A 21,351-nucleotide genomic window follows, 5' to 3' on the forward strand; every position below is an offset into this window, starting at 1 on the left:
CCTACCAAAAGAATTATAAACTACTCGAAATTACTTAATAAATCTGAATAAACTGAACCGTTAATAAAAAATGTCAATGGGGCAACGATTGTTTGTTTATATAAACTTAATTTAAATAGCTAACGCCGCAGTTAAACTTTTCTGGAAATGCCGCAGTGTTTACTGCGTGAACCGATCGATAATCCCTATTATTATTTTTTTAACCTGTAGTCAATGTACTTCTAATTCACCAATAAAATCAATTTTTGACCCGGTGTTTTTCAAATTGGTTAAATATAGTCAATATACGCGAAATTGAGTCCCATCCACAATAACAATGCGTAACAATCCATTTGACGAATTAAATCCGTATACGTTCTTACTGATGAAACTATACTATACTGGATGGTTAGGTCGTTACTCGGCAATTTTGTAAAGATCAACTTGTAGAACCTATTTTACTGTGTTGTTACGATCGATTGCCTCAGGTCTTTGAGAGTCAAGCGATGAGTGAAACCAATACATGGTCTAGATAGAATTTAAACGCCGATTATATGAACTTGAAAGTGAATAATGGGAATTATCATTAAATACATATATGAATGGCTCGCTAAAAATCTTATTCTGTGGCGTTTCCCAGTTGAAGGGTCTGATACATTTTTATTTTATCTAAAATCAAGTCCACATGATCCTCGTCCATGATCATTTATTAATTTTACCTAGGTTTTTTTTTTAAATTATTGTGCACCCCATTTAAATTGAACAAAAGCTAGCCCAGATGCTTATAGAACGCGCCAACAGGTGAGCGTGAGAGGAGGCGGTGGTGGCGGCAGAGGCGACGATTTGCTGCTGGAAGAGGCAGCAGCGGCTGTTTTCTAGCCTGGGCGCCGCCTCGCCTCGTCGCCCTGCTTACCCTCCTCGCGCGCCTGCCTGCGGGACGGCCACAGGGACGGGACTAGATGAACGCGCGCAGTTGCCGATTCGCCCTCCGACGCCCACCCATCTCTGAGAGCGGGACTCGCGAAGTTCGGCAACGCCGGCCCATTTATTTTCAGAGCCGGTGCGCTGCCACCCGCACCCGCCGAACCCCCCCCCCATCATTCCCTTCTCCCCTTTTCTCACCCTCTCTCACCCTTGTTCCTTTTCGTCTCACCCTCCTGGTGGAAAATTTAACTGGAATCAACCCAGATATTTGGAACAACTATCTTGCCAATGCCCGGGCTGCCCTCGTCCAAGATCTCTTGTCAAATTGCCGTTCGGTTTCATTGGTTTCAACCATCGCCCCTACGTGACACCATATTGATATCAAGCAATTCAAATTCAATTATTGTCCTTACGGCTTTTATTTACTTAACATAATTGAGTAATTCACCATAAATTTTTAAATTACGTTTGAGAACACGGCTGTTTAATGTATGACCTTCACGACGAGCCCATGCTACCGTAAGCAGGCGACCCGTGTTGAACGAGGAAAGGCGCGAGTTTTGTATTGGACTTTCACCCCGAAGGATTGTCACTCCCCGGTGTGCAGACCCTTGGGTCTATACCTCAGGGAGTTCACATACCACGTTACGAGCAGGGTCGCTACTATCACCCTTAAGCCAGATATTCAGGAGATCGTCGCTTCCAAACCAACGGGAACTCCGAAGGAAGCTGTCAACACCTAGGTCATTTCAGCCCCAACGCAGGCAACCATAATACAGCCTAAAACTAACTAAATTCCATAATACAGTCTTACAAATAAATACTTTCATATATATAAATAATCCAAGCATTTATTCTGACTAGTCGATAGAATACTCGATATACCCCCTTCGACCTAACACTGAATTAATAGTGTAATCTAAATGAATGGTCGATGGGGTAGTTGCATGAATAATCCGCCATCGACCCTAAACACTCCTGTATTTCACCACACTCCTCACCACTCACGCCAAACAAAACACATAAAACATCTGTATACAGGAAAAAAAAAGAAAAGGAGATCCATAAATTCGCTACCGTGCCTGAGAACCATTCTTAAATCCTAGGCATGCCTAAACCCTATCTGTAATAATAATAACACAATAACAATAACACATAATCTGTACGAAGGACACATCGAGCAACCTTTCTCTGCATAAAGAGCATGGAGTTAACCTTGTGTGACCTATTCTCAATCGGGTAAGGACGATACCTCGTTTCCGTTCGGGGATCCATTTTAAAATTGTATTGTTAAAATTTAGTTTAGTTTTAAATTAATGATTGTAATGATGATGAACTCGCGTTTCTGCTACAAGTTTTTCATAATTTTGTTGTAGTTTGAAGCAATTCATTTTATTATCGTCCAAAAATTGGGCCGTTTATGGACCCTTGTGGTACCAGGAATCACCAATTGAGAACGCTGTGTTTTCCAATTATTTATTTCTGATAAATCTCAAATCCTATTAATTGGTTGATTCGTTACCCAAGTCTGCATCTTACGTATTTTCATATTTACTTACTTTCATGTTTTATAAGAACCATGTTCTTTTGCATAATTTTCGTTATGATTCACACCCCAAGAGATCACTGGGTCAATTTTAACAAACTGTTTATTTATGCTAAACGTATGCGATTGCTCGAAAAATTGATAATTCTTCAAATAAGATCACAATATCACACGTAGACTGTCTGTTGATTTGCACCATTTTGGTCTTTATTTTACTTAACTAAATAAAAAATAAAATAAGACAAAAATGAAGATAAAAACTCTGAACAAACCGAAGACTACGGATACATTAAACTTGGCTTTACGGCTCAACCAAGGACGGTCGGTAGTAACATTCGAACTCGATTGTTGTTTGACGTATCGCTTCCATTAAATTTATTCTGCGGATTTGAAAATTTCATAAATTCCGTTGGGCCGTTCGGGGGCGGCGGTGCCAAAATTGTTGAGGTATTCCAAGTTTTAGTTGTCTTTTGAAGGAAACGAAGGCCAGCGCCCGAGTCATTCATCAGTTTGAGAGATGATCTCTGACTCATCAATCAACGCGGGGACATCATCAGAAACGAACCGCCCGCGGGGTTCACCGCCTCCCCATCCTCATTTCTCCTGATTCTACAGGATTCGCCGGCCTGAAATTGTGTAGTTTTCCTTACATTGGAAAATTTGTAGGAAAAATAAAAGTTAAATATATATATATTTATAAATGTGCCACTCAAAGATACTCTGGGAAGAATATTCAAAAATGTAAAAATAATTGTAAGGATAAGTGCCTTAATGTTCAGTTAACGTACTACCGATATTAAACTATTTATTCACTAGAAAATAGAATTTTGAAACAAAAATTAAATTAAAATGGTAAACAACTATCCCTCTATTAAAAAAAAAAAAAAAATTAAAAATAAATGTACAAGTATAAAGCCAATATTATTTATAGCATTAACTGTTTAAATTGGGGGGGGGGAAACAATATGTTGAACAAAGTCAATCTTGGAATTAAAAATCATGAAAGCGATATAAATTAATAATAATGTTAATAAAACTGCGCTGCCTATACATACTAAAAATACAAAACACCTGATAGAGTTAAACAACCGAAAAGTTATTATTGATGGTGAAAATGAACTCAACAAAAAAACTGTCACCAAACATATAGAACTCTTATATTTAAAATTAATAAAACAAACATAATTAAAAACATATATTAAATTTTATATAAACATTCACTAAAATAGAATTTTTCATACCAAAAATATAAACCCAAGTTGAATGAGTAGTAGAATGAACGTAATTGACCTTTCATCCTCATTAGTCAATCAATTAAATTAATACCTTAATTAATATAGCAAAACACCAAGATTTAAAAAATATAAACATAAAAAATAAACAATCCAGAAGATTACAAAGAAGGAAAAAAGAAACTAGCGGCCAAACAACATTTTTTTTAAAAACAAACCTCAAGCTCTCACTCCAAGCTGGTCCTCGTATTGACACGACGTCAAAAATCTATGCGAAAAATAGTACTTAACAAAAGATAATAAAACATAACTTTTTTAATAATAAAATATGTAATGTAAGGTTTTCTTTTATATAAATAAATACTAGTTCCATAAGTCACGAAAAGTCGTCACTAATTTAAAAAGAGAAAAATAAAATTTTAAATAAAAAGGTCCACGTGCTCATTGTTGGAAAACAAACCTAGAAAAGAAAATAGAAACTCTTGTAGATGACATCACGAACGAGGCTACGCCATACGATAACCTTTCACTTCCCAGCAAGATTACAAAACAAAATGTTGTTAAAAGCGGGAATAAAAACAAACCTTTTAAATAAAAATTTTAAATTTATTTATGTGCTGACATGGTACTTACAGTATATATGTAAGTACAATTTGGTTGGTGCATAAATGTAATTGAATATAACAACGTGACCGCGCGTCGGTGGCCGCAACGGTGCGGAGAACACACCCGACGCAGTGCAACGCGACGTGACCCAACACCATCCGACGCCTTGCCGCAATTTGGTGAGGTGTGCATAACTGTTCGACGCAAGCACACGCCACGCGACAGATATACGATTTATGTAACAGTGGTATTCGCGAAATGGATAGCCCTGAGGAAGAATATTAGGAAGACAAGGAAGTAATGGCAGCAGCAGCGATCTGTTTGCTTTCATCGGCGAACAGAAAAACTGTTTCATGAAGTGAATCTCGCTAGAGGTGTTCGTTGATTTGACATTAGAAAAGTAAGAAAGTATTGATCGATTAAATATTTCAGTATTTTCAGATGATGAAACATCACTTGGATATCTACATATTTTATGGATATTGGATATCTTAAAGGAACGGATTAGGAAAATTAATTCTAATTATTAAATACCGTTTACTGTAAACAATTTATTACCTCGTTTTGATTATAATAAGACTAAAACTAGATAAAAAAATTGTTAGTTAAATTTTACTCATTCATTAAATGATTTTACGTTATTGAGGTAAATTTTCTTTAAACCAATTTTGATTAAAACTCATGAATTTCTGATCTCTTTTAATTTGGTTCACATTAACATAAGAATGTTGTAATTAATATAACGCCAAAAATACATTAGTTTGGAAATAAATCTCAAAAGGTATGAGTGTCAAGTTCTTTTTTTTGCCTATACTTGACGAAAATTTGGACAGTAGGGAACTTGGTCGTATCGTGGAAAGAGAGAGAGGGAGAGTGAGAGGGAGTGGTTGAGAGGGAGTGGTTGAGAGGGAGTGGTTGAGAGAGAGAGAGAGAGAAAGAGAGAGAGAGAGAGAGAGAGAGAGAGAGAGAGAGAGAGAGAGAGAGAGAGAGAGAGAGAGAGAGAGAGTGAGTGTGAGTGAGTGAGTGGCGTTGCGTCACGTCAGTTAAATGTGCACACGGGGTTAATACAATCTTAAGGAAAATGGGACATCGGGTAAACGTTGACCCAGCGGCACTGTATTCGAATCTGAGACTCGCGTACACACTGTGAGGTAAAGGTCCAGAGTTCACTGTATGGAATACATACTTACAAATGGGATTTTTTTGTTACACCGGTGCTCGGGGGGGGGGGGGTTGATGTGACTGCAATTACAAATCTCGAATAAAAAAATAATGCTATAAATACATTACGAAGAAAAATACCAGACAATACAAATCGCTTTAACCGTTTGAAATACAGCTTAAATTGTCGACTGCTGCGAATTGACGTAAAACTGGCAGTATGTATATAGGTAACAAAGAAACCCATCTTCCTTCTATCTGATACCGATTTATTTCTCACCCTTGAAAATGATTTAATAAACCGAAACAAATTTACAAAAAAATAAGGGTCCATTTAAAATTTCCTTTATAACAACATGTGGAAATTAATTACTGATATTGTTTTGTAGGCGGTTTTCCCCCTGGCAGGAATAGTGAAATCTGTGAAAATGACAAAAGACAAATAAGAAAGATGGGCTATGCGGCTGCGTTAGATGTTCAAAAATCAATTTAGTTCAGAATAAACCGGTACAACTGCAACAAACTCAACAGATCGTGGTGACGGATGCTCGAGCTGTACTGAGGCTTGTCATCCGTCGAGCCCCAAGCCTTTGACGGCGGAGTATTTACGAATAATACACAGGAAAGGCCGACCCACTTCCAGCAATACCAGGTTTTTACGTTCCCACGGCGTAAAATAACTTCAGACCAGACTCGCCAAGCCACACGCCGCGTCATGGTAACAAGGCTTAGCCTTTTAGATTTTATTTTGTCAACGGAGGGTACGATATGTTGCAAAGTAAAGCAAAATATTTAACTTTTTTACCCATTTTATCTAAATATTTAAATAATCATGATACAATAATTACTTGAAACTTAAATAATAATTCCTTAGATTAAACATATACGTACATATATAGAAAACTGTTGCCTAGTCTGACAGAATATGACAAACAGTAACTATGCTTTCTTTACTTTGCAAATTCTTTCCTTTAACATTAAGAATACGTACGCATTTTAATGATAATGGTCAGACATCGATCTTATTCGTCCCTTGCCTGGTTGGCGTCCAGGGGCTGCCAACAGCTGTCATTTCATGCCCAACGCAATCAGTCTCTAAATCCCAACCAGATCACCCTCTTATTCACTCTTAAATACATTCTTTCCTATTTACATGTCATTTATGGTGGTGGAATACTTGATATTCCTCCTTCAACCTCCACGCTTATTGTATAACTAACTTAATTGGGTAATCAGTATTCCGCTATAGATCCTTTCGCACTACATATCCACCCACGCCAATAAATACAGGGTGTCCTTTTTAGAGAGCCAGGCAGAATTTTTCTTGAATTAACGACGCTATAAAAAAATAATATTAATAATAAGAAAAAAAGTGTTTAATATTTTTAGTCTAGTTTCAAAGTATTATCTTTTTTGGAGAAAAAATAATATAGGGTACCTCAGGCCCAGTCAACTTCAAAAATATATTTTACATTGGTGACAAAATGCCAAAGTTTTGGCAAAAAGAAACCGAAAGCGTACTTTCGACGAGGAGCTGAATATTTTACAATATGTTTGCGAAAATCCGAATTCCTCTCTCGGAAATGTTGGAAGGGTTTTAGGTTTTCAAAAAATAAAATGAGAGATGTACTCCCGACTTATTTTGAATCCGTATCGCTCTTCTCTTGTACAGAGTCTTCGGGACTCGGATTATGACAGGCGTCTAACGTTCCTTGCACAAATGTCGATTTGTGATAAAAGGTAATTAAACGAACTTCTTTTGATGAAATTAATGCTCGTTAGACGTTCTAGAGACAGAAATCTTTATAGGAACCTTACAGACTAATTTCAAATATACAAACAATTAATCAATAAAATTAACATGCAGTTTCTTCCGGTGTTAATAAGTATGAAAAAAGTAATAAATTGAATAGAAAATTATATAAATTGCATAAAAAGTATACAAATTCTATAGAAAGTTAAATCATTTGTATAAAAATTATATAAATTGTATAGACAATTATATACACATGAGTGAGGGGAGGGAAAAAACGGAACACCTTAATTATTTCCGATGTAGGTCAAATAACAATCTTTTTTATCATTCCTGAGGTATAGTACCACTATTTCTACTAACATTTAAGCTTTTTTTTTTAAATATGGATAGTGTAAAGCGTTAAAAAGGAAAGGTTAAATATTGAAAAACTTCCATTTTCGGATTTATTTATTGAAAATTAACACTTGTATACACTAATTAAAAACAAAATTAGTATGAGGTATTGCCTCCTCTGGGACGGATGACAGCCTGCAAGTGCCGTGCCATCCCCAGGATGAGGCGTCGAATATTTTTTGGCCTATTCGTTCCCACTCTTCAAGAAGGGCACGTCTCAGCTGATTGAGAGTATCCGGAGCGGTGACCCTAGCTCTAACTCTGTTTCCTAGCTTGTCCCCAGTCCCAGACGTGTTCAATTGGGTTGAGATCTAAGATCGAGCTGAGCACTCCAACCTTCCCTGGCTTACCAATAATTCTATCACGCGCCGACCTCTGTGCGGTTTTGCATTATCGACCATAAACACAAAGTTTTCTCCGAAATTTTGGATATTTCCTACAACATGAACTGCCAGGATGTCATGCAACTATGCTCTGCAGTCAATGAACCACGTTCAATGAGAACGAGCCAAAACCAATGGGAAACATGTCCAATTGAGGTGTTCATGACCCAGACAACATCGTTTTGCCGATAGTTCATGGTATCTGTCCAATAAGAGCTCCACGAGAGTGTCGACGGATTATCACGTACAGCAGCATCACACTAAAAGGGAGCCAGTGCTCACATGGTGGACAAAGCCACCATGGTTTCGAATCACCCCAAGCGTGTGCCAACTCGCATACAGTTATGCCGTGTAAATACTACAACAACCACGAAGAGAACATACCTTCAACGGGCTATGAAAACGAGGGAAAACTATCGTATCTCGAACAAAGTTTCAAGAACTTAGCTCGGTAAAGGTATGGCGGATTAGACGATGTGCCTTCCACGGCGAGATCGTCCCAAACGAGTACCAAAGTCCATGTTGAGCCACTCCTCAAGTTATCCATGTTGAGCATGGTACATTTAACACAGAACCTTCCATTCCTCAGAAAAGGCTCGTGGAAGGAAGGTAATTTGCCTCTGAATCCCGATATTTCCGGAATCACATTTTTTATCCCCACGTCCTTCTCAAGAGCGTGTTCTCTATTCAGAAACGCAAAGTGCTATGGCAATTCCTCAGCGACATCCCACATTTCGATCTTGATCTCGTACTCAGTATGGGCACCGACTGAGTTCTAGACCAGGCGTCCTCTTTTGGCCTGGACTGTGTACACCTCTTACTAGCTTTTTTCACTTCATATGTAATAAGAGTATTCTCTATCGAGTGTTTCCTGAAGCACGGAAAGGCCTGCGCTTGGGCTCAGTCTTCGTTCTGGAAGACGGACAGAAACAGCTTGCTTCACAACGCTCCTACTAGGATCGCCTGGATATTTGTATTATCCTCACCTCGGGCGCCTAGAAGTTATATCTTTTATAAGCCACTCCTTGTGACTTACTTTCCTAAAAAAGGTATTTACGCTCTTCAGTTGGAACTGCTCCCTCGTCAGGTCTTTATACATTATCCTGGAGGAGTATCGCCATTGGCACATGTGCCCTGACAAAAAACGGCAGCGTAGTCTCTTGCTTGCCATTGCTTTGCAGTTCGTTCCCCTGTAGAATGGACTTCAATAGTCGCTCTGCACTCCACTAAGGAAACTTCTTCAAGTCATTCGGTGGGAAGGATTCCACTTTTTACACCCCTTTTTTGTTTTACTGTTAGGGTGGCATGAAGGGAGGTTTCCGTTTCTTTATATGAACGAGTCTGTAACCCAGTTGTCCGGGTTCTCGCTTCTCCATCGATTTTGACGCCGGTAGCCGTGTTCCATGAGTGGACAATTAAATGTTTAATACCGTGCCGTTTAAGAGCTATTGTACCCTTCTCATTCTCCCTTCCCTTCCTCTACGGACCGGTGTTATTGATGTATTAGTGACTTTTCGTTTTTTTATGCAAAATAAAAATTCATTTGTTAGGCTAATTGGAAACCTAGCATGTTGAAAAGAGGGTGACTATTTATTAAACCGCCGCTGACGATATATCGCCGCCTATTTAAACCTCACATTCATTCACTCGTCTATTTTATTCGCACACGAAATCCTTTCGTTTCGTGCAGTAATCGATTCTGAATATTCATAAAGCTGACCCATACAACTCGTCCCATTCAAGCATTTGAGAAACCAGTTTTTTTTTTTTTTTTTTTTTTTTTTTTTTTTTTTTTTTTTTTTTTTTTTTTTTCCATTTGACCAGACTTGCTATCAATAGTAACAGTAATATATTTAGCCGACCTCTTAATGTTGCAGGTGTGGATTTTTAGGATTTTTATGTTTATTATATCACATAATTTATTCCTCAATAGTCGCTAAAAACGTAGAGAGTAACTTTTTTAAATTTTTGAAGTGGGTCTTGTCTTAATTATACGTGATTATACATTTATCCTTTCAAATTTAATTAAAATTTTGGAATAATGGAGGTTTTCTTTTTAATTTGCAGATGGAATGTCATTATTTAGTTCTTCGTTTAGTAATTAAATATTTATAACATTATTATCGTATTTTCAATAAGACCTCATTTAGAGCAGCAATCACAATTTCAAAAAAGATTTAATAACATTACGTTCTTTCCGTAAATAATATGTACTTAATATACAATAAATTTTTGATTTTTTTTTAATAAGTTTCCTGGAGCGACTCCGAGGTTGGGCTCTGATTGGGCGCCATCGACTTCTTTGGTCATTTCAGCGCCCTTACGTTCCCTAATCTTTCTCACACTCACTCATACAATACTCCTATATACAAACCCAATCACACATGCATATCCTCTGTCTAGAGCGGGCCGGAAGGTACTCGATATTCCGCTCCGACCCGGCTTGGCAGAGCAGCGGTGGAGCCTTGAGAGGATATGTTGCACCGCCGCCCAGCATACCCCTATTCTAACATAAACTTAAACTAAACTTTAACCTATGAAATAAATACCCATTATCCCAATATCTCATAAACCTAAAAAGTTTTTCTTTAAACTCACTGCCATGCTCGAGCATTATAGTCAGGGATATTCCATTTCGGTCCCTATACGGGGCCAAGCTGCGACACCCCTCCAAAACGTGCGACACCGTGAGTCTGTTATCTTGGCATGAAGTTTCCTGGATAAACTAATTTTTTTAATAAAAAACATTAACTTAATTCAATATTTCAGTCAGTTTACTTATCCCTTTCATTGAGCTTAGTAAAACTGAGTTAATAACTTGTAAATTTTTTGTTAATAATTTTTTTTTTCAATAATCCTGTCATACTGAAGCTTTTGATGCTGGGCTTAACGTCCAATTCCCAGTTGGGTATAGCGGACAAAGGGTCAAAACCACGACGTTACTTACCCAAATTAATCTCAAATATAAGTACGAGTTCTATGTCGGTGTCAACCTTACTGTTAATAAGGGTATTAGAGGAAGAAAATAGACCAGACCGCATCTCACGATTTCTGAATAATTATCGATTAACGGTCACTAATCACCACACACAGAAGAAAATAGAATGTCACACCAAGCTTCGCCGCGACCCACGCGGGCTCGTGACTCCTCCCCCCCTCTTCAAAAGTAGGTCCGAGCTTGTAACCCTGTCCCCCCAGTGGGGCTCTGATTGACGAACGTCTCAATCCAAAAAGACCTCAGTGACTTAAGATCCCCTGAAAGAGGAAATTAGGTTTGCTAATGTTGCTCTCGTCAAAGGAAGACACTGTAAATCAACAACAAAGAGATGCCAACTTCATCATGTCAAATACCTAGAATTATACCTAGATTGGCATGGAATCTCCGTGCAAGACTTATCAGAAGACTTGGACAACTACGATCCCAGGACCGAAATCCGTCTTGACCGTCAAGACTCGACTAACTTTGTATAAGAGTTTACTGCGACCAATTTGGACATATGGAGTGGAAATGTGGGGTTCTGCCAAGTCATCCAACATCCAGCGCATACAAGACAAACAGTGACATTTGTAATATGTACTGTCTAGGCTACAAATAAATTAAGGGGAAAAAAATCTTTTGTCAAAATGTGTTAAAATAAGCGAAATGTTTGAGATGAAATGAATAATGTGAAGGCCACGATGGGGGGGGGTTAAATGGCAGGATTCAGTGTAGTAAAACATGAAGCGGTCGACCATATCCATGTCAAAATAGGTGCGTCAGTTTGTCTAGTTCCATTCGACTGGTACACGTGTTGATCTAAAGGAATATACTTTAGCGCTCTTATCGGATAAGTTGACGGAAAATGAATAAGTCTATGATGACTAATGAGTTTAGAATTACATCAAGTCGTTTGTGGGGTGAAATAGGTCAATAGTTGGGTTGGAAAGGAGAGATGAAAGAGCGTGGTTTGAAGACATGTGATTGCATTGGATATGGCCGCCAAGGGTTCGCCACACTGTTGCCACAAGCGGAATGTTCGGAATGTTTACGTTCTTGACACCACTGCATATAATTTGAGTGCCAAGGGATGCTAGAAAAATGAAGTGGTGTTGATGTAGTGAGATCAGTTAGACCGAAAAAAAATTTATAAAGTGAGAACGGTATTAAGGCTGTTGGAGATTCAATGTTCAAATCTGCCGGGCATCGAGTTCTCCTTTTTTCCTTTTGAAATAACATAAGAAGATAAAAAGTGAGCGCTCTGGGGTGAGAGACATGATTGGGGCTGAAGGCGAGGGAACTTCATCATTAACTACGGTTGCAAAGAACGTGATCTTGTGTTGTGTCAGTGTTTTGAAGTCGGAGAAAATATATCGGAGGTCTTGGAAAGTTACTCGGCTTTGCCTGGTACTGGATTTTTGGTTGTCCCGCGGAAACAGAAGTGCCTTCTTTCTTTAGCGTTTAAAAAGTAAAGTAATGAAAATTTAAAAACAATAAATACGTCTACCGTCTCAATAACCATGGCCTATCTTCGTTTTAAAAACATTTTAGTTATGTTTTTTTTAGGTTATATGGTTTCACTTTAGGTCATAGCGGGGTATGGTCTATTTCTTTTGAAATCCTAATCGTTTTTAATTGCAGGTAGAGCAAGCGATTGGTCAACTTTTTCAGAACGAAAGATTGCTCGTTTTACGTGTACATGAAGTTTGACTCCTACATTTGTTTGTATGATGATAAATCAAATTCAAATCCATCTAAATTGTAATTGACTTTTAGCAATTAATTCAATATATTATTCGGAAAATATAAGTGGGCACATATAATAAACATTAAAATTATTTGTGTAGAGATTAGTGACCGTTAATCGATAGTAATTCAGATATCGTGAGATGCGGTCGGGTGTGATGTAGGTTTCAGAAAAACATTTTCTTTATCGTGCCAACGTTTCGATCTTTATTGAGATCATCTTCAGGGCTCAAAGTGTTTGTCTTCTGTGTAATTGTGCCATCCTTGTGTGTCGTGTTGTGAGTGCCCATGTGTCGTGTTGAGCCCTGAAGATGATCTCAATAAAAGATCGAAACGTTGGCACGATAAAGAAAATGTTTTTCTGAAACCTACATCACACCCGACCGCATCTCACGATATCTGAATAACTATCGACTAACGGTCACTAATCTCTACACATTAATTATAAACTTTGTAATTACCTGTAGAGTCCTGATGAAGACCTCAATAAAGGTTGAAAGCTAGACATAAGTTGCAAAACGATAAAGAAAATGTTTTTCTGAAACCTACATCACACCCGACCGCATCTCACGATATCTGAATTACTATTAAAATTATTTTATAAATTTAAAATCTTAAGGAATATTCTTCAGCCAGATTTAAGTAACAACTTTAAACTATTAACAAACGGATCGACTGAGCAGTCACATGAAATCGTTATTCAGTGTTTATTTATGTCGTTTAAAGGTCACATACAATTTTCCATAACTGTGAAAAGTTCTTAATTGTTTAATTATCGCAAAAGAAGTATAACAGATTTACAGGTTAGTAGAAGTGTATTTCATCGTCGTCACTGATTAATGGTTTTTGGATATTGTAATAATAATATTTGTATTTATTCACATTTGTGAACAAAAGTTGTGGCAGGCCATTCCACGGGAGACCCACTATTCATCTAATACAAGAACCCAACATAATGACCGTTTAATGTTCCCCTAAAATAAAAACTGAAATGAAAGGAAATGAACATTTCATTACAATTTTAATTTTTAACTGTTTCCGCGTTATGGACATACATACATACCTCTACATACATACATACATAATGTTGGAATAAGTGCTTTAATTATTTTTGATAAAATAGAATTGATATGCAAGCATGAAAAAAAAATAGCAATAATCTGCTCAAAAACGATTAATTTCCTTAGAAAATCTTCTATTCAAACTATGTAATTAATCAAGTATTACTTTTATAAATATATTTCATTGATGTACACAGAATTATAAAATAAAGTATATCTAACTAATTAATCTAATATTCTATATGAAAATAGAGGTATGTATGTGCAAAAGTTATCATCTTTCTTGATACTATACACCCTATATTTTGGTTTACCATCACCTGCAATGCTTTCCGTAAAGTTAATTATTTTAATTAATTATATTTTTAATCTAAGGTCTAGTTCGAGATGAAAAAGCTAGTGACACAACCGGGAGTGCAAGTGACGTTTTCATCATTCAAAACCTTAGATTAAAAGTGTAATTAATTAAAATATTTATTTAGAAATCGTGAGATGCGGTCTGGTGTGATGTAGGTTTCAGAAAAACATTTTCTTTATCGTGCCAACGTTTCGATCTTTATTGAGANACGTTGGCACGATAAAGAAAATGTTTTTCTGAAACCTACATCACACCAGACCGCATCTCACGATTTCTAAATAAATTTCGATTAACGGTCACTAATCACCACACATTAATAAAAAATTATTAATATTGTCAATTATAACTACTAAATACACATATGGGTTAATATAATTAGTTTTAGATTTCTACATTTGCGTTGTTTGATTGACGAAAAGCTTGATAACTGTTAAGGATTTTTTTTAAATTATGCATCCCTGCAATAATATTTAAAAAAGTATTTAATCTTATGTAAGTAATTTACGTTTAAAGAGCGATTTACGCTATGCAGCGAAGTGACTTGGACGTGAAATATGTTTATATTTGATGTTTTAACTATATTATTGTTTTGTTTAAATTTCTTTATTTTATGGGCGCGCGTGTGTGTCGCGCGCGCGCAAACTAACATATATATATATTATATGACAGTTTGTGTTGTGATGAATTATGGATAAGGTCAATTTGAAATATATTTACATACTTCATTGTCCTTATTTCTGTTTTCGTCAATATGGTGAAAAGTTGGGGTTAAAAATAAGTAAATTTGAATTCTGTGTAATCTAATGTATAATGTAATTACATGATATGAAGGAAATTTGAAAAAATATAGGTGCGCGTTTTAGTTAATAAAAATTGTGTTATACATTCGAATATTGTCTTTACCAGCCGTGATATATTCCGTTTTTGTTGATAATTATTTCAGATAACGGTCAGAGAAGAAGAATGGTCAGTTGTTTGGGAAATACAATGTAAGATAGGTGTTAACAGATATCTTTTTCTTCCTTGGTCGATTCCTCAACCAAACGTCAACAGATCTATCCCCAAACATCCCAATAATTTGGGGAAGACGGGACGGAGTTCGATCCGGTTGAAAAACCACTTCCAATAGTCCGTTACCCGTGCAGTAGTGTAAATAAGATTGATTTCATTTAGTTATTAGTTAAATTAAAAAAAAATTAAATGTTACATTTGGTTTATTAGCTTCTTTACGTTAGTACAGTAACATATGGGATTAAAAGTATGGACTCAAATTAGCAAATACAAAACGGTATATAAAATTGTTGTGCAATAGAAAGAAAAACTGTACTTCTAATAAATAGTATGACGGAATTTAGAAAAAAAACGTTATAATCTTATAAATGTACATGTTATTAATTGTACAAATTGCATTTAACTTACCTACTAAATCCATTATATTTAGTGGTCTATTGACCAAATTATTTCTTTCAATTAGTTAATCTATTTATGTAAGGTTTTGATTGAAATGAAAATAGTGTCACGAGCGGGATTCGAACCAACGACCTACGGCTAAATACGCCGCTCCTCTATCACTTGAGCTATCGTGACTTCGATCCACTCGGACACCAACTCCCCATCTCAACCTACAATTACCTATTAAATTTTTGAAGAAAAAAAACATTCTAATAATATGATTGAACACATTTTACCTTTTTCAAAAGAGTTTTAAAATTAAATTTCTACTTCTACTTCATTCAGTCAGTATCAGGCTCTTAGCCCCGCTGTCCAGCAGCCGGCCGGTTAATATCTCTTTTCTGATCTTTACATTCGACTAGCTTTAAAATTTAGGAACAAAACCATTGTCGCTGAACGCTGAAAACAAAAACAATAGAATTCTAACTTTTCACAAGTGCTAAGGCTTTTATTTTGGTAGCTTTGAATCTTTTCTATGGTCAGTAGTTATCCAATAATCATAAAAACCCAATACAATGTTAAAAAGGGAAAAAGATAGAACCATATTCCAAAAATGCATATATCCCCAGCTTTTAACTTATAATTGGACCTTAGAATGAGCGACAAAACAAAAAATTCTAACGAAAAAATCAAAGCTAGAGTAGCGCAATAACGCTGTTAATCAAACTACATTAATAAAAGAAAAGTCAAACGCTGCAAATTTATGCAGAGAATGCTGGCGCATAACAAACAACCATACGCCCATAGCGGTAGACCCTGAGGAATTCAACACTAATTTTATAAATGTTCCAATAAAAATAAGATTATGAAATTAAAAAGACCACGAAATAACAGGAACAGTTTTAAATATTAATCCAAATGATAATAGTTTCTTTCTGCCACCTGCTACTGAGTTTTAAGTTGCTAAAGTATTCAAAGGGCTTAAAAACATCACAACTTTCTAAAATCAATTGGTCCTTTTACCTTTTATAGTTTTTTCTTTCTATTATGATTTTTTACTAAGGTTATTTTCCTCAAAAATTAAGGACTTTTTTATTCATCCCTGTCTATAAAGGTATAGATGACAAAAACTATGTAAGTAAATTTGTATCCATAACTATAAGTCAGATTATTTCTGAATACTTGGAATTTGCATTCAAGACTAGTCTCATTTTTGGAAAGTCACAATGGTCTGGTTCAAAGTCAATATGATTTCAGAACAGAATTGAATACAACAGACTTACTAACTAGTGTATAGCGGAAACTATTCATGCATTACTGGAAGGGAATGGGCTTTTGATAGGTGAATCAGGCAATTCTGTTAAACAAATTAGAAGCATACGGTGTGAGAGGGATTGCAAATGTGGTCTTCCGATATTTTTATGGAGAAATTTGTAAAATCCGATGATGTGCTCTCCCCATTAAAATTTGTTAACATTGTTAGCCACAAGGCTCTGTCCTCGGTCATTTCTTTTTGTTCATTTATGTGAATGATTTGGTTTCCTTCGTTCAAAATGATGTCATGTTATTCCAATTTACGGATGACTCGCCTTTGTATGCGAACTAATTCAATATTAGTGGATTTAATGAATTAAAATGAAGTATACTTCACTAAAGCTCTCCGTGGCCATTTCATTTGTCGTCGAGAATTCAATCCGATTACACACGACATTTGAAAAATGGCAAAAAGGAGGGAAAACATAAAATATAGCCGTTCAAATAAAAGAAAATACTACATTAATAATGAACACAGTTTCACACTCTTCTTAAGTCGTCATGAGCTTAACTGACCTAATGCCGAAGAATCATAGGTATTATGTATAATGGATTAGAAAATAATTTCAATTTTATTTACCCTATTTAATTCCCCCCCTCAACAACTGTCGCAATTTTACATTTTGTAGGACTTAACCCCAGCTTTGCCTGTAGTGAAGGATTATCCTTAATTTTTCAATTCATATCCCAACAACTTTTATTTGTTCATATCCGTATTTCTTCCAAAACTCCAAGATTCTAAAGTGCACGGTGGTAACCGTTTGTTCATTACGTATTGATTGTACATTTCGTTTAACATTCTTGACACACTTGTGAAGGTTTCGGAGGGGGCGGACGTTCGAAGTACATAAATGTACAAACCTCCCGTGAAATTTCCGTGTTTTGCAAGAAAGGTGACCAATGGATAAAAAACTATTTCGATTTCACCATTAAATTGACGTAGGTATAAATCATTTAAAAAAATGTAAAAGACGTTTTGTAAAAGAAAAAGCGATTCAAATTAGCCAGATAGCCAAAAAAATTTCAATAAGCTTGGAGCTTAAAGCACGTTTCAAGCTGGGTTTCCATTGCGGGAAATCACTTCCGCAAGTGGAGAAAAAACAAACAAACGCGACACTTGTCTCGTTGTGGATACCTAGCCGTGACTACGAACTTATTGGCCGAGGATGTTTTGCGGTGAGATCGGCTATCTGGTTTTGTTATTTCTCTTCGTGTAAACGCACACATCTCGAGCTTCAGAATGAACCAGGAGGGCTGCTTTCAAGTCGCACTTATCCTACTGTATCAGAGCTCTCGAGTTTTGTGGCTAAAGGTAGAAGCCATCATAATGAGAACAAGAGAGAGGATGCATGGAAGGAAATGTTCTTCGTTTGTTTTTCTTTTTATTCTTAACAAGTTTAGCCATGATAACAAACAGTGATGCTGCAATCGGTGTAGATATGAACGAACGCGGCATGCTTGTCTCGCGCAAACTGATGGACAGCTTGTTTCGCTTTTATGTCGGCATTTTCGCGAGTGATCCTCGCGTTTAGTGATTTTAGCGCAATAGAAAGGCAGGTTTATGATTCAACTTTTGTTGCCCAACTAAAGTTGAACGAAATCTGCTGTGAAAACCTTCGGCTCAACAAAGGTGATTGACCAAAGTTTGAACCGCAGTGACTTTTGTCGTTCAAGTCATGTCATTCCTTTCAAGTTGAAACTAAAGTTAAAACGTGTGAACATCACAGTCGACTGTTTCCTGTTCAACCTTTATTGTACGCATTTTGTTCTTTACAAAATAGTTAAAAAACAAAAGTCAGCCTCAAGTGGGTTTGAGGCTTTGAGCTGTTGTGTTACAATATTATTTGAATTTTATCTTTTGGAATTGCCGGATTTATTAAATTAAGACGTTTGCCTTTTGACTCGGATTACCAGGTAATGGTATGCGGTGGCCTCTTTGGTACAAAAGTTTTACAAGAAATTTATGATTCATGAACCTCCAAATGATGTGACTTGATAACTAAAAATAAAGATGTGAGAGAAAATGAGTTGTGATATAATAAATGGAAATTGTCGGGCTGACTCCTCTTCATTTGAAGAACGAATTCGAAAGAATATTGAATGGTTCTGCAAAGAAATGTTTACTGAAACGCATAGACAAAAACAGATTCGAGCCTCATTCAATTTCAGTTGATCAACAAAAGTTGAATTGCGAGATCTCTTAAACTAATCGTTTAATTATAAAGGGAAGTAATTAAAAATTAGCGTTATGTCCACATTTTGCGTTTTGCCAATGCGCCGGCTCGTGGTCGTATTTAGGAATGAAATAGATGTTCCAAGTAGGCGTTCCCCATCACCGAAGAGCATTGGTATTGAGGATTGATGAGGTGGAAATATACCGGACTTCAATCCTTCACTACCTCTCCCATACACAGCCAACATTATGTCAATTTTTATTGACGCTAACTAATATTGTCAATAAAGTTGAAAGTATATGCCCCGCTTAAGGATCTATTGTTCTTTATTCGATGACCCGGTTCAAAAAAGTTTCTAACAATTAATTATTCTTTTTATGTTAGGTCTTGGTTGAGATGAAAATAGTGTCACGAGGGAGATTCGAACCCAAGACCTCGGCTGACTACGTCGCTGCTCTAACCACTTGAGCATCGTGACTTCGATCCACTCGGACACCGACATAGCCGAAGATCGTGGGTTCCAATCCCGCTCGGAACACTCTCAACATCTCAACCATGACCTTACATAAAAAGAATAATGATTTGAAAGAAGTAATTTGTTCAATTAGGCCACTAAATATAAACGGATTAAAGTTTCTAACGTTGATGATAGATTCTCGGAATGTTTGGCTGTTTGTAGTACTTCCATCTAACACCTTTTACACTTCGCCTGTAAAGTAAGCGATAATAAAAATTGACGACCGAATTTAATCTTGATTTGGTTTACCGATTACCAGTACTCATTCAGCAATATATCATCCCACGTTGTTCGTACACATTTTTTAGTACTGTTTGAGTAATGAATTTTAAATTTTTCTGATATTTTAATCCTTATTAGTCGGAATTGTTTTATGTCTTCCTTGAATGCGCTGTTTGGATACTGTAGAACGTGCAGTCCTATATGAAAAGGAAAAATAGATTTAAATGCTTCTTTTAAATCTGTGGTTATGTCAATAATATCCGTTCGCTTGGTGATTTTCTATAGGTTTCATTATAATAAAGTTGGTTTCACTTTCATTGATAATAGTCTGCAGATTTCGTTACCCTCTAAAAAATGTTCCGTAATTTTGACCGCAGGGTGTGGATGCATTTGGAAATTTAAAGCCGACTAACATACCTATTCGTGAACACTAAATATGTAGAAGCATTTTCAAACATGAAAGAAAGACAATCGGAGAAAAATCTGTAAATCAAATGGAAGGCAAACTAAACTAAATTTTAAAATATATTGCTACGATATTGTTTATAGAATTGTTCTCTTTAGTTGCGATTGAATTCTATGTTCGACCATTAATGTCCTCATGTTATTAAGCCGTCGGTTTATAGCCGGCAGCTGGTGTGAACTGACAGACTTATTACAAGTAGATGTGTGCCTGTTCCCAGGAGGCACACCCCTTACTTCGGACAGCCTGACTACAGGATATACGAGCTGAACAAGAGGCTGCAACAAAGGACTGATGTAAGTAAAACTTTTGTCTAATTTCTATTTGCATTTTGTATGTGCATGTTTTGGGATGGTTAGGGCATATGGTTAAACTCCCGCATACGTTGGATGGTTACTCAAGTTCCACTATAAAATCAATACGAACTAGTTGTTACAGTTCTAGTTGTAGGGCAGATATTTGTCAGAATACAAATTTCTTGTTTTTTTAAATAAGTGTTATCCAGTAGGATTGGAAAGCCCTTTTCATATCACATGATTCTGACTTGTCGTCCCTGTATCTTAAACGCATCAGGGCCATTGCATTCTCAATCGATAGCCTCTTTTGCTTGTACATACACCGTTCCGGTGCGAATAACACTTGATATCGTAAATCGACGAGTAGAAAAAATTTAACTCACTTCAAATGTACGTAAATTTATCTGTATTGTGTATTTAATGATATTTTCCTGTCAGTGACAAATATTTCAGTAGTATGCGTTACTTTAGCAGATCTTTAGCGCATCATAATATTAAATAAATGTAGAATTCTATGTATTTTTGTAATATTGAAAAACATGATATGGATATTTTAAAATAAATTAGCCCTATTTTTCATTTCACTTGTCCGCAAAAGAGGAGGAACTATTAACAAAAGTGGATATTCAAGGAATGAAAAAAATATGCTTGTACAGGAGGACAATAGAAAAAAAGAGGGTAAATAATTTTGAAATTGGTTTTGTAATTGAAAAGGTCCTCACGGAAGATTGCGGCTGGGAAAGGGAGAGAGAGAAAATTCAGAAATTCTCTCTTCTCTCACTCTCTCTCGCTCGGTCATATCCAGGGGGGATGAGGATATCGGGGTGCAGGCAGGGGAGTCTGGGAACGGC

At 36.4% G+C, this 21,351-nt stretch overlaps 1 protein-coding gene across 4 annotated transcripts in view; it reads left to right on the forward strand.

The window, feature by feature from the left end:
* Positions 1-21,351, forward strand: part of LOC106673057 (LIM domain-binding protein 2) — an 87,006-nt gene that overhangs the window by 50,692 nt on the left and 14,963 nt on the right. For 2 of the 4 annotated variants that reach the window (XM_024226454.1, XM_024226456.1), the window contains exon 3: positions 20,425-20,500. In XM_024226454.1, coding sequence (XP_024082222.1) covers positions 20,425-20,500 — 76 coding nt within the window. Of the gene's footprint in view, positions 1-20,406; positions 20,501-21,351 lie in introns of all 4 variants that reach the window. The other 2 variants (XM_014404985.2, XM_024226455.1) reach the window with 1 other exon arrangement.

The sequence above is a fragment of the Cimex lectularius genome, unplaced genomic scaffold, assembly GCF_000648675.2.
Source record: "Cimex lectularius strain Harlan isolate CLEC.00 unplaced genomic scaffold, Clec_2.1 scaffold99, whole genome shotgun sequence".
Classification (NCBI taxonomy): Eukaryota; Metazoa; Arthropoda; class Insecta; order Hemiptera; family Cimicidae; genus Cimex; species Cimex lectularius.